Source organism: Symphalangus syndactylus, chromosome 19 (assembly GCF_028878055.3).
Source record: "Symphalangus syndactylus isolate Jambi chromosome 19, NHGRI_mSymSyn1-v2.1_pri, whole genome shotgun sequence".
In the NCBI taxonomy this organism is placed as follows: domain Eukaryota; kingdom Metazoa; phylum Chordata; class Mammalia; order Primates; family Hylobatidae; genus Symphalangus; species Symphalangus syndactylus.
Window position 1 is genome coordinate 70,077,216 of NC_072434.2, and position 15,194 is coordinate 70,092,409.

At 40.4% G+C, this 15,194-nt stretch overlaps 1 protein-coding gene across 7 annotated transcripts in view; it reads right to left on the reverse strand.

The window, feature by feature from the left end:
* The window catches only part of ENAH (ENAH actin regulator), a 167,255-nt gene that overhangs the window by 72,155 nt on the left and 79,906 nt on the right, over positions 1-15,194 (reverse strand). For all 7 annotated transcript variants that reach the window (XM_063613371.1, XM_063613370.1, XM_063613366.1 and 4 more), the window contains one exon: positions 8,984-9,149. In XM_063613371.1, coding sequence (XP_063469441.1) covers positions 8,984-9,149 — 166 coding nt within the window. The remainder of the gene's footprint in view (positions 1-8,983; positions 9,150-15,194) is intronic.

Consider the following 15,194-nt stretch of genomic DNA (forward strand, 5'->3'; position numbering starts at 1 on the left):
TTGAAATTTTTACATGCACTTTTATGAGAGAGATTCACCTGTAATTTCCTCTCTATTGTATTCATACCAGGTTTTGATACCAAAGTAATGCTGGACTTAAAATGAATTGGCACTGTAGAGTTGACAAAAAGATAGGCATCCTCTTTTTGTATTCTCTGGAAAAAAATAGGTAATATTGGTGTTCTTTAGTTGTTAAAGGTTTAGTTGAAAAGGACACCACCAGTAGTGCCAGCTAAACGAAGTTTTCTTCGCTTTACTTCTTTTAATGATAGTCTTAATTTCTTTAAAGTGTTTTCGTAGGAATTTCTACATCTACATTTTCAAAATTACTAAAATAAAGTAGCTCAAAATATCTCCTTAATCACTTAAATGTCTGTAAGATTCACAGTGATGTCCCTTCTTTCTTCATAATGGTTAAACCATTCTTTTTTTTTTTTTCAAGAGCTGTCCCTCACAAGGACTTTAGAGACAAACCTCTCCTCCTTAGTGTGTTTGCTTTCTACTGCATTAATTTCTGCTTTTTTTTTGAGATGGAGTCTCGCTCTGTCGCCCAGGCTGGAGTGCAGTGGCGCCATCTCGGCTCACTGCAAGCTCTGCCTCCCGGGTTCACACCATTCTCCTGCCTCAGCCTCCCGAGTAGCTGGAACTACAGGCGCCTGCCACCACGCCCTGCTAATTTTTTGTATTTTTAGTAGAGGCGGGGTTTCACTGTGTTAGCCAGGATGGTCTTGATCTCCTGACCTTGTAATCCACCCACCTCGGCCTCCCAAAGTGCTGGGATTACAGGCGTAAGCCACCGCGCCCGGCCTGTTTCTGCTCTTATCTTTATTGTTACCCTCTTTCTGTTAATATTCTATATGGCTTTAATGGCCTATTATTTAATTTCTTGAGATGCATCCTGAGTGGCTGAAAAGTCAACAATACTTTTTCTTATTTCATTGTGATTTCTTCTCTGACTCATGGACTATTCAGAAAGGTATTTCTTAACACCTACACCTATGGGATTCTCTATTATCTTATTTCTAGATTAATTCTGCTGCGACCATACACTTTGTATGATTTTAATCCTTTGAAATTTGTTGACACTTTCTTTAGGGCCAAGCATACATACAATTTTGAAATTGTGACATGTACATTTCAAAGGTATGTGGTATATATGTCAATTAGGCTAGGGAGGTAATTGTATTGTTCGAACCTTCTATACATTCTTACAGACCTTTTATTCTGACTGCCTGTTCCATCAGTTACTAACAGAAGTAAGTTAAAGTCTCCTGCTGTGACTCATAAATTTGTAACCAGAACAAGAGGAACTGTGAGATGTCTGGTTCCAAAACGGCAGCGCAGAAGCAAGCTATGGCAAAAACCGCCATTACTTTTGCACCAACCTAATAGTTCCCTACTCTCCCTGCCCCCTCTCCCCCTCAACAAAACAAAATCAAGAATACAGCACCAGCAATATCCCACAACTCAAATAGGAGTAGGAGACAGTTCCTGGAGACACAGAGAAATAAAAAAGCTCTCAGCAGACAGTAAGAGAATCAGATCTCCATATCCACAATGGCCCTCCCCACAGCCTGCTGGCACCAAGCACGCAGAAAATCTCCCCCAACTCACGCTTTCTACACTGGAAAAAGTGAGATCAAGGTAAACAAACTTCTCCACCATCCTGGGTTCATGGCAAAAGATCCATCTGTCATCTCAAACCACGGGAAGCACTGGGAGTGCCAGAAGGGAGAAATATCCCTGAGAACAGCCAGAGACAAAGTGGGGAAGCAGGACTAGCCCAGAAAGTCTGCTCTGTAACTTGGCCAAAGGAGACACCAAGTCAAAGTGGCTGTTCAGCAGCACCACAGCCAACCTTCCCACACTACCAGGACATCCCCATTGGGACTTCCTCAATTTGGGATGGGTAGCTCTCTGTTTACTAGAACCTAGGGAAATCTGAACTTTTTTTTTTTTTTTTTTTTGAGACAGGGGCTTCCTGTGCCCCCCAAGGCTGGAGGTAGCTCATGGTAATTCTAGCACTTTGGGAGGCTGAGGCAGGTGGATCACTTGAGGTCAGGAGTTCGAGACCAGCCTGACCAACATGGCAAAACCCTTTCTCTACTAAAAATACAAAAATTAGCCAGGCGTGGTGGCACATGCCTGTAATCCAGCTGCCTGGGTGGCAGAAGAATCACTTGAACCCGGGAGACGAAGGCTGCAGTGAGCCAAGATCACGCCATTACACTGCAGCCTGGGTGACACAGTGAGACTCTGTCTCAAAAAAAAAAAAAAAAAGATTAAAATATTATGTACATTTTACCATAAGGCTGGAGTGCAGTGGCTATTCACAGGCACAATCATAGGACATGACAGTCTTGAACTCCTGGCCCTAGGCAGTTATCCTGCCTCAGCCTCCCGAATGGCTGGGACTATAGGCACAAGCCACTGTGCCCACCCTCCTGATGTGGTTTTTATAAATATTGGGGTGGGGATGTCACAATTCCTTAGTAGACACTAGAAACCCAAAGCTACTAAATTTTAACATTATCAGAAAATTAGAAGACCCATTTTAAGGCAAATCAATATCCCTGCTTGGCAAATAGCTTAAAATGGCAAACAAGAGAAAAGATGTGTTACATTTACTTTTTCAATTGTTCATAACAGAATGCTAGAAAAAGTTGTGGAAAATATTACTAGAATCAAAATTATATAAACTACTGTTTCCTTTTTCCAATATAAAAATTTGAAATCTGGGGCTGGGCGTGGTAGCTCATGCCTGTAATCCTAGCACTTTGGGAGGCCAAGGCAGGCAGATCACGATATCAGGAGATTGAGACCATCCTGGCCAACATGGTGAAACCCTGTCTCTACTAAAAATACAAAAATAGCTGGGCTTGGTGGTGCGTGCCTGCAATCCCTGCTACTCAGGAGGCTGAGGCAGGAGAATAGCTTGAACCAGGGAGTCAGGTTGCAGCGAACAGAGATCGCACCACTGCACTCCAGCCTGGCGACAGTGAGACTCCGTCTCAAAAACAAAAACAAATTTTTTCTAATCTGAATTAATTCTTTCACTCATCTAACCACTGAGGATAGACAGTACTGCAAATAATCTTTAAAAGTATTAAAATTAAATATTTTCAGGCTGGGCGCAGTGGCTCACGCCTGTAATCCCAGCACTTTGGGAGGTGGAAGCGAGCAGATCATGAGGTCAGGAGATTGAAACCAACCTGGCCAACATGGTGAAACCTGTCTCTACTAAAAATATAAAAATTAGCCAGGCGTGGTGGCACGTGCCTGTAATCCCAGCTGCTCGGGAGGCTGAGGCAGGAGAATCGCTTGAACCAGGGAGTTGAGGGTTGCAGTGAGGTGAGATGGCGCCACTGCACTCCAGCCTGGCGACAGAGTGAGATTCCGTCTCAAAAATAAAATAAAATAAAATAAGTATTTTCACTTAATAACTACTTATTGGATGTCCACTAAGCATGCTGTCAGGTTTGGACTACATCATAATCTTAAATTCTGTGCTTCAGATCCAGTGAGCTTGAGTCTAGACTGGTGGTGATGTTCCATCTCACACATGCCTATCCATTTTTAGCCTGACCATAACAGAGTAAATAGGGCAGTAAACACCCACACTTCCTTGTGACCTGGCTCACTATCTTATCCTGTCTATGAGGTCATCCATGACCCTTTCTCCTATCTTCTAAACAAACTGATGATGCTTTTATGCCCTCACTGTGCTCTATTTTACACTTATCACAACTGAAACATTTAACTGTGGTTCTTTGCTTATGTGCTTAACATCTCCATCCTGCCTCAGCCTCCTGAGTAGCTGGGATTACAGGCACGCACCACTACGCCTGGCTAATTTTTGTATTTTTAGTAGAGACTGAGTTTTACCATGTTGGTCAGGCTCTTCTCAAACTCCTGACCTTGTGATCCACTCACCTCGGCCTCCCAAAGTACTGGGATTAAAGGCGTGAGTCACTGCGCCCGGCCAACATCCCCATTCTTTACTGCATCTTTGATTCAAGGTCAGGAACAATATTCTATATAAAACCCAAGCACAGGCCGGGCACAGTGGCTCACGCCTGTAATCCCATCCCTGTAATCCCATGGAGATCGAGACCATCCTGGCTAACACAGTGAAACCCCATCTCTACTAAAAATACAAAAAATTAGCCAGGCATGGTGACGGGCGCTTGTAGTCCCAGCTGCTTGGGAGGCTGAGGCAGGAGAATGGCGTGAACCCAGGAGGCGGAGCTTGCAGTGAGATGAGATCGAGCCACTGCACTCCAGCCTGGGCGACAGAGCGAGACTCCGTCTCAAAAAAAAAAACCACACCCAAGCATAGCACCCATAAGCACTTAATAAATGTTAGGCTGGAAAATGAAGTATTTTTTTATATAACATATTTATATAATTGTACATATTCAATTTTATAAGTAAATGGTGGGTGGTTTTAACAGCTCTTACTATATGAAGTTTAGATGTTTAGTAAATTATAACAACATGTGCCCACTTACAACAGACTGACAACCATTAAGATACGGAAGAATGATGGCCAGCCACAGTGGCTCATGACTATAATCTCAGCTACTCAGGAGACTGAGGCAGAGGATTATCACTTGAGCCCTGGAGGTCAAGGCTGCAGTGAGCTATGGTCACACCACTGCATTCCAGCCTGGGCAACAGAGCAAAACACTGTGTCAAAAAAAAAAAAAAAAAAAAAAAAAAAAAACAACGAAATGCAAGAATGAAAGACAGAAAACCAATTATTTATTAGATTTATTCTTAGGGATGGTGTTTCCTTAAGTATCATTATATCAATAAAATTATATTTTCTAATTGTTTATTGCTTATACAAAAATGCGAGTGGCTTTTATATACTAATCATGTAACCAGCAACCTCACTGAAAATCTTGTTAGTTCTAATAGTTTATCTGCAGATACTCCTGGGAGATTTTTATGCAGACAATTACATCATTGGTGAGTAACCAGCTGTTTCTTTCCTATCAATTCTTACAGCTTCTATTTCTTAAACTTTGTATGGTTAGGTTATCTAGTACCTCCTCTGTAACACTCAATGAAAGTGATTAGAGCTGAAATGCTCATTTATTCACAAGTTTAATGGAAATGCTCTTGACACTGTACTATCCTGTAAGATAACTGCTGTATGCTTCTATTATCCACCCGTATCAGCTGAAGATTAATTTTATGCCTAATGTGATGAGAACTGTTATGCATTCATTCAAATTTTATCAAATGCTTTTTCCAGAACCTCTTGCTTTTGTAGGTTTTCTCCTGGGAAATAACATTAGTAAGTTATCTAATGTTAACCATCCTTATATCACTAAGGTGAACAATGGTAAGCCCTATTTGATCAAGAAGTGATTTTGTTTTGTTTTTTACTCATTACTACATTTGGTCTGCTAATATCTTACTGAGGACTATTATATCTAGGTATATATTCATAACTGAAGACTGGCTCCTCTCCCAAACGTGTTCTATGTTTTGGATATCAAAATTATACAAGCCTTATAAAATATCATTTTCTACAATGGTTGCATAAAACAGAAAATATCGTGACATTTTAGATTTCATTTGTAAATGCTCTGCACTCTCCTGCAGCTTTTTAAAATTTGGGGGGCAGATTATTTACTATTGATTTATTTCATGATTGTAGGTCTATCATGTTTTCCTATTTTTCAGTTTTAGAAAGTTATGTTTTTCTACAAAATGGCCTACTTATTGGCATAAAGTTTTTCATAATATTTTATTTCCTTCGGTAACTATAGTGGTATTTTTTTCATTCCTAAAATTGGTTACTTGTACTGTTCCTTTTTTTTGTTTGATTCTGCAAGTTTTTTTTTTTTTGAGACATGGTCTTGTTCTGTCTCCCAGGTTGGAGTGCAGTGGCACAATCACACTCACTACAGTCTCCACCTTCCAGGCTTAAGTGATTCTTCCACCTCAGCCTCTCAAGTAGCTGGGACTACAGGCACACACATCACACCTGGCTAGTTGTTGGGGTTTTTCTTTTTTTTTTTTTTTGGAGATGGCGTTTCACTCTTGTTGCCCAGGCTGGAGTGCAATGGCACAATCTCGGCTCACTGCAACCTCTGCCTCCCAGGGAACAAGAGATTCTTCCACCTCAGCCTCCCAAGTAGCTCGAATTACAGGCATGCGCCACCACACCCGGCAATTTTTTTTTTTTTTTTAAGTAGAGACGGGGTTTCACCATGTTAGTCAGGCTGGTTGCGAACTCCTGACCTCAGGTGATCCACCTGCATTGGCCTCCCAAAGTGCTGGGATTACAGACAAGCACCACCACGCCTGGCCTGTTGGGGTTTTAAAAAATAGTTTTGTAGAGACAGAGTCTCATTATGTTGACCAGGCTGGTCTTGAACTCTTGGGCAAGCAATCTTCCTGCCTTGGCGTCCCAAAGAGCTGGGATTACAGGTGTGAGCCACCACGCCAGCTAGTTTATCTTTTCAATGAAGCAGCTTTTGTATTAACAAATATTATTTATTTTCATTTAATTAATATCTTTTTAATATTTTCTTCTGCTTTCTTTGGGTTAAGCTCATTATTTTTTAGTTTCCCTTTTTTTCCTACTACATGCAATTAAGACTTGTCCATCTAACGACAGCTTAGATGTCCTACAGGTTTCTATATGTAATATCACTCAGGTCTCAGTGTTTTCTTATTTTCTGAATATTTTCTAATATTCATAATAATTTCCTCTTAATGTCACAATTTAGAAGCATAGTTTTAAATTTTTAAATGTTTTAAGAAACATTCTATTTGCCAAAATCTAAGAGTCATAGGATAGTTTACTTCTCCTGGAAATAAAAATTTTGGTATTTCATATGCAAATTTCCTAGCTTAAATTTCTTTCCGGGCCTGGCGCGTTGGCTCATGCCTGTAACCCTTGCACTTTGGGAGACTGAGGCAGGCGGATCACCGGAGGCCAGGAGTTCAAAACCAGCCTGACCAACATGGAGAAACCCCATCTCTACTAAAAATACAAAATCAGCCAGGCATGGTGGCACATGCCTGTAATCCCAGCTACTCTGGAGGCTGAGGCAGGAGAATCGCTTGAACCCGGGAGGCAGAGGTTGCAGTGAGCCGAGATCGCGCCATTGCACTCCAGCCTGGGCGACAAGAGCAAAACTCCGTCTCAAATAATAATAAAAAAAAATGTCTTTCTGATTATCTTCAAATATTATTTTTCGTTTCTCTAAATGTAGGATTGTTCATCAGTACTTTCAAATAACCAATTCACTAAATTTACCAAAAATGTAGTTACTTTACAGCTATCAGTTTAGAATGTTGTATTAAGAAGGTTCAACAATTTCTACAAAATTTTAATTGTCCAGTTTTCTTTTTTTTCCCCCATAATAACACCTTGGGGTGTATTTGATTTATCTCTGGCCTAAGTCACTGCTGGAACAAAGACAAAGATGAGAGAGTGCTCCCCAGAACCTGGACTACAAATGGGACAGAGGGGGCTCTTGGTAAAAAGCCTGAGAGACCAGAAAAAGGCTGTGCAACACAACAAGGAAACTGGAGCCTAGAAGAAAAGGCAGGAAGACTAAGGAGGGAAAAGAAGAGAGTAAGAGGGCGGGGCACAGGGGAGAGACAGAGAGAAGGGAGCCGGAGAGGGCAGAAAGAGGGGCAAGCCGAAACCGTTTGTATAAATGGATAAATCTGGTGAATTCAGTGAATTGCTCTTTCTACAGATTGACTCAGAGCTGTGAAAGTTCATCTCCACGCAGGCACCACATTTGTTTTTACCACGCGCCCCAACAGTTTCAGTGCTCTACAACCAGTGTTTCCTAATTTCTTGGCTTAAGTTGCTTAAGTGAAGGAGTTTCTCATTTCTCGGGGGAGCTTCGGAGCCAGCTAAGAAAGCAACTAACTCCTTTGCTTCCCTGTGCTGATAGGAGGATTTCTCTTAGTCCTCTTTCTACCGGGTGTAGCCCCTCTAAGATTGCTAGTTTTCTGTGTTTTCGTTTTTTGTTTTTTTTGCCAAAATACCAGTTTCACAGCCCAACCTCTTGTAGGCCCACAGCCCCTATATGCATACACGACAAATCTTACCAATCCATAATCACCATCCTAAAACCCAGGGCTAATGCAGCATCTGTTTACACCACACCACCACACAATGTAGGAGAAACCTAGGAACCTACCTTTCTTTATAAGAGCTCAGCTGGGCAATGAAGAAGAAAATTTGTTACATTCTTTCTGCATGTGTAGCAGGATGATTTTTAAAGTCAGTTGATTCCAACATCTTTGGTAAATATTTTTTCCCAAAGTATTTTGTAAATCTACTCTTTGTAAAAGTTCTTACTATTAGTATATAGTTAATGTTAGTAAGAGCTTATCTGCCTTTTCCTCTATCTACTGCTCTTGATCTGTTAAGGCCCAAGAAATCAAGCAATCAGATAATCCAGCTACTTTCTAAGAAATCCGGAGCAAGGAATTAGTAAAAGCTTAGCTGTCGCCCCAGACATGAACTGCAAAAGCCGAACTATTCCAGCAACCTCAATGCCTACTATTTTTCTATCATATGTGAATTTAACAGTATTTTCTGAAACTATCTATACTTTCAACTCCCTCTTCTAACCCCATATCCCAAACTTTGGCAGGAAATGAATTCCATCAACATACAATCTGCCACTTAAGTAGAGTTTTGTTTCTGTTTGTCCTTAATTTGCTTTAGATTTCAAAAACTAATTCAAGGCCAGAAAATCTAATGAAAATTCATCATAAAAGAACTCGTATTTCTATTTTTGTACAATTTGTTCTAAATCTTCGTTTAAGTTCAGGCTTCATAAAAGGTAGAAAGGGTGGAGAGACAATTTTATATTCAGTTTTTCCCAGAGAGACTATTTTGATTAGAGTTTTAAAACTACTTTATTTTACGGAATATACCAAGTCCTTCTGTAATACTAAATCATTTTTAACAAAAATTGTAGTAAAGCCTTACCTGATGGTCCTGAATCTTCCTGCCCACCACTCTGAATGTGTTGTTGCCTGTATGGTGATAGATATGAACTCTGCTGAATCCAGTTGAGCCACCAGCTGGCACCCACTTCTTATTGGCATCATCATAAACCATCACAGCAGCTCTTGCCTGACAGATACTCTGTTCACTGTAAAAATAAAATAAAATATTCAAACTTACAATATTTAAAATATGCTAAGTGCTCCACATAGCCACATAAACCTAGGAGTCAGTCAACAATCAGTGCTATTACTGGGTGCTGGAAACAACAATGGACAAGACAGAGGCTTCCTGCCTTTGTGCGTAGAGTCTAATGGTGAAGACAAACCCAAAAAAAAAGTATAATTAAAAGACCGAAAGGAGAGCAGGACCCACGAAGAACACTTAGATAAGCAACACAAGAAATGGTTCTTCTAAATTTGAGTATCTAATTCATTCACTAAACTGAATACAACTATTATGTTGGTTCAAAAGTAATTGCACTTTTTGCTATTTTAATGGCAAAAACTGCAATTACTTTTGCACCAACCTAATACAAGTGTAAATTAGTCATTATTTGCTTAACTGCATACATGTTTAGTATATTGATGACCCGTCTGTGATAACACCTTATTTACTGAGAAAATTATTTTTATCCTCAGGCTTGCCTTAAAGTCTGTAACAAAGTCTGATAATCAACCATCTGCCCCTTTTAGACATGGAGTGGCCTCTAACAACCAATTGGCAGTGTAACTAAATTCCTCATTCCCCTTGGGCAAGATAACATCCCATGCTTCAAATTTCTTCATTTAAAAATGAAAATGTAAAATGAGATAATTTCTAAAGACCCCACTAGATTTTAAATTCCAGCCTCCACAGATAAATATTAAAGGGGAAAAGGCCAATTCTGTCATAGAATCTTTAAACATTAGCTTCATCTATTTCAATTATTCTTACCAAGCAAGACTGAGATACACAAATAAATAAAATAGAGACGCCAGGCACAGTGGCTCAATGCCTGTAATCCCAGCACTTTGGGAAGCCAAGGTGGGAGAATAACCTGAGGCCAGGAGTTTAAGACCAGCCTGGGCAATATATCAAGACCCCGTCTCTGTATTTAAAATAAAATATAAAGATAATCTCAATTTCATCTTAAGCAATGGGTTCATCTTTCAAATATTCTAGGATATTAGAATAGGCACATCAACTCTATGCTATTACCCAATTAAAATAACTCAACCTCAATACAGACAAGCCTTCTGATACTCCTGATGACTTAATAGTCGTTAATGGAAATCATCTGAAGTAGCTAATGCAACCACATCCTTCACAAAAGCACTGCTTATTCTACCAATTTTATCTCAAAAATTTTAAACAATAAATCATGTGGGTTCTTTCCTAAAAATTCTCAGAAACAGAAAGTCACCCTCACACTCTCCCCTCTTGCTCGTGCATCTGCCCCACCTCTTAACCCATCCAAGAGGGATAATGAAATGCAACTTTGCAGGAGATGGCATGTGTTTTATTCTTGTCCTTGATGACAGAAGATCACTGAAGGCCTAAAGAGGTCACAGCACTGAGTAATAAAATTGCTTCAGAACAACAGGGTTATAATTATTTGTAATTTTCCATTAGAAAAATGTTTACAAAAACTAACTTGTAACAATATTTGTGCAGCAAACCCAATGGTAATGTCTAAATTTTTATGTTGCGCTGACATTTTTGGTAAAATACTTCTGGGAATGAAAACAAGCCAATGACTAAAACTTGAATTATTTTTAATAAAAGATAGATTAAAGGGCATTTGTCAGTAGCAGTTGAAAAATCTCTCCATCATTCACAACAGAAATATTTTGTATGTGATGACATTTACATAACCCTATGGAAAGATTACATGAAACAAGCTAAGGCAAAGTGCCTCTTACGGCTTACAATTCAAGCAACAAATTTACTGCTAAATGTAAACAATTCAATAAACAAATCTAGAATAATACAGGATAGTAGTTTCCACTTTTCAAATAATATTTTTGCAGCTACATTGTTTCCAAGATTCCCAAGATTCAAGAAATAATGTCTTGGGGTGTGGGGGGCTGGGGCAGGGACAGCGTTAGGAGAAATACCTAATGTAAATGACGAGTTGATGGGTGCAGCAAACCAACATGGCACATGTATACCTACGTAACAAACCTGCACGTTGTGCACATGTACCCTAGAACTTAAATAATAAAAAAAAAAAATCATGTCTCTTTAAGAAGTGTCAGTAAGATCATATAAGCTAAAGCAGTACCTCGTTTTGTAAATAGGTCACTTCATGCCTCAGAAAAATTTTTTTCTTTTAAGTATAAGAAATCTATAACAAGAAAAGTTAGCTTTAATGGCCCCAAAGTTTTCCTCTACTTTTTTTCTCCAAATGAACATATCCAAGTAGCCAAGTCAAAAATGCAAAAGATTAATTGGTTTTCTGATGAAGATGAAAAGAAATCTTCAAAATGAAATGTTAAAACATTTCCAATTCTAAACAAAGCTGAGAATAAAGAGAAGAAAAAATAAGCTATGGGTAAGAGCTGAGGTGTTATTAGAGAGGTAGTAATAGCCATGTGGGTATGTGGCACACTGTGAAAGGATTGGCTAAACCCAAATAACTGTAGTCCTAGAAGATATCAGGTACTGGTGGGGCGCAGTGGCTCACACCTGTAATCCCAGCACTTTGGGAGGCCAAGGCAGGTGGATCACCTGAGTTTAGTAATTCGAGATCAGCCTGGCCAACATGGGGAAACCTCATCTCTACTAAAAATACAAAAATTCGCTGGGTGTGGTGGCAGGCACCTGTAATCCCAGCTACTTGGGAGGCTGAAGCAGGAGAATCATAATCGCACCACTAGACTCCAGCCTGGGAAACAGAGCAACACTCCATCTCAAAAAAAAAAAAAAGACATTAGGCACTCAGAGAAGCCCCATCAAGGCCCAGCCAGGAAAGGATGGCACTGCCTGCTGGGGTTTAGCGACAAATGCAGCTCAGTCCTCTTATTCCTTTCCACAGCATCGGAGGACCTCTCCTCACTAGAGACATCCTGTCATGTAATAAAAAATACAGCTGACCATTGAACAACATGGGAGCTGCGCAGGTCCACTTATACGTGGATTTTTTTTTTTCCAGTGTGTTTTTCAGTATTTTTTCCAGTGTTACACTGGAAAAACTGTGCCTGCCTCCCCTTCCACCTCCTTCTCCTCTCCCACCTTACCCTTCCTAAGACAGCAAGGCCAAGCCCTCCTCTTTCCTGCCCCTCCTCAGCCTGTTCAACATGAAGACAAGGATGAAGATCTCTATAATGATCCATGTCCATTTCATGAATAGTAAATATATTTTCTCCTTCTTGTGATTTTTAAATTTTTTTTAAATAACATTTTCTTTCCTCTAGATTACTTTAAGAATATGGGCTGGGCATGGTGCCTCACACCTGTAATCCTAGCACTTTGGGAGGCCGAGGCGGGCAGATCACCTGAGGTGAGGAGTTGGAGACCAGCCTGACCAACATGGAGAAACCCCGTCTCTACTAAAAATGCAAAAATATTAGCCAGGTGTGGTGGCGGGCACCTGTAATCCCAGCTACTCGGGAGGCTGAGGCAGGAGAATCGCTTGAACCTGGGAGGCAGAGGTTATGGTGAGCTGAGATTGCACCATGACACTCCAGCCTAGGCAACAAGAGCGAAATTCCGTCTCAAAAAGAAAATGGTATAAAATACACATAACATAACAAAACATGTGTTGATCAACTGTTTATGGATATCTATAAAGCTTCTACTCAACAGTAAGTTATTAGTAGTTAAGTTTTGGGGGATTCAAAAGTTGCACTTGGGCCGGGCACAGTGGCTCATGCCTGTAAACCCAGCACTTTGGGAGGCCAAGGCAGGCAGATCATTTGAGGTCAGGAGACCAGCCTGGCCAACAGGGTGAAACCGCATCTCTACTAAAGATACAAAAATTAGCCAGGCATGGTGACGTGCACCTGTGATCCCAGCTACTCGGGTGGCTGAAGCATAAGAATCGCTTGAACCCAGGAGACGGAGGTTGCAGTGAGCCAAGATCACGCCACTACACTCCAGCCTGGGCAACAGAGTGAGACTCTGTCTCAAAAAAAAAAAAAGAAAAGAAAAGAAAAGTTGCACTTGGGGGTCAGAGTCCCTAACCTCCTCCATCCCTCTACTCACCTTTTGTAACTCTACTGTTCAAGGGTCAACTGTATTTGGTCTGGGGTCCTTCCTGGGTTCCTAGTACAGGGCTCCTCAAAGTGTCTTTGGTATACTACTGAGATGATTCTTGGCTAAAGGGGCTTCTAGATGGCTTCAGATGGGGCCAAGCGGCCAGAAATATCATGGCATGATTGGAAGGCTGGAACTCAGGCCCACACTTCCCACCTCATTACTGACCCCCCACCAACAACTGGGGAAGGGAAACGGACTAGAGATCGAGTTCAGTCACAATGGCCAATTATTTCATCGATCATGCCTATATAATGAAACTTCCATAAAAACCCTGAAGGACAGGGTCAGAGGGCTTCCAGGTTGATCAACATATGAAGGTGCTGGGGGGGTCGCACTTGGAAAGGGCAGGAAAAGACTCAACCCCCGCACCCTCACACCTTGCCCTGTGCCTCTCCTCTTCCATTTGGCTATTCCTAAATTATATCCTTTATAATAAATGGGTAATAGTGAAGCGCTTTCCTGAGTTCTAGGAATCATTCTAGCAAATTATCAAATGTGGGTTTGCTGGTTTCAGGAACCTCAGTATTTGCAGTTGGCTAAGCAGATGTGGGTAGCCTGGGCACTCCATTTGCAGCTGGTATCTGAAGTAGGAGCAGCCTTATGGAACTGAGCCCTTAACCTGTGGGGTCTATGTTAACTCTGCATAGTGTCAGAGTGAACTGAATTGTTGGACACCCAGCTGGTGAAGGAGAAGAGACTGTTGAAGTAAGGAAAAAAGGTACTCACATACTAACTCCGATTACAGGTGTGATGCACAACATAAATTGGTGGTAAGCAGTTTTAGACTTCATGGAGCCATGAACATGAAAAGCAGACTAGATGATACAGAACTGGCTGCCGATATTTTGCCCTACTTGACAGGTATGTGATGGGGCGGTGGTGGGGACCAACATAACTTATTTAAAATGATATTTTTGGAATATAAAAATAGGAATATTTCAAAACAAAGACAAACCATTAAATGCAGTAACTTGAGCTTTCTAGACAATTCCCTCTACTATCTTAGATTTTGTTTTCCCCCTGTTTCTCCCTGGTCCAGTGAAATGCTTAGCCAAGGGCCTGCTTTAAAATATGGCTGGCCTTAGCCACAAGAGACAATATTGCTGCATGGACACTGGTGAACAAATAATAGAGCAATGCGCATCATTTTACTACCATCCTATCTGCATCATGACAAGCCTCAAAATGAATACCCAGTCAAAGTCTTCGAGATTCTGAGTCAGTGAAGCAACTACGCAAAAGATTAAATTAGTAAATTACCAAGCTGTACTTTTGTGCAGATCAGGCACTACATTAGTTATAAACAAAAACTTCATTTTTATGACCCAATGCAATTGGTATATATAGTTAATTATACTTCATCTTCTGATGTTAATTTTGGTATTTTAAAATAAAATATGGCATTAAAAGGCTAGAGACAGCTGGTTTAAAAGAGGGGAAAAAAGGTCTAAAAACCAAGACACCAAATTACAATTTTGTAGTTTTGTCAGGTAGTTCATTTCGGAATATAGTCAAGTTGACTGAGCAGGTATATGTGATGAGAACGCTTGCCAAGTTCTATTCTCACAGGTACCAGTGAATGAAGCGCTTCCTGGTATTTAAGCAGACTAAGGATTGCTAGGCTAGTCTTGTATATACTATTTATTGAGATTGCAGTAAAACCAAGTTGTTAACAAACATCAATTTCTTTTCAAAGATAGCACTTATTAATCATTACTTGTCAAAGAAAGCATGAATATGACAATATGTAGCACATAGTAGGCACTCTTTAAATGCTTTTTCAGCACATACTGTAATCTAACAAAATCCTATTCATCAAGACCTGGATCAAATACTATTCCCTCTTATTAATTCTTTCTGCGGTTCCCAAAGCCAGAACTAATTGCTCCTTTCTCCGAGTTCTCAGAGTATTCATTAATCTCTCAACAAACAAGACTCTCTGAGGAGGCAA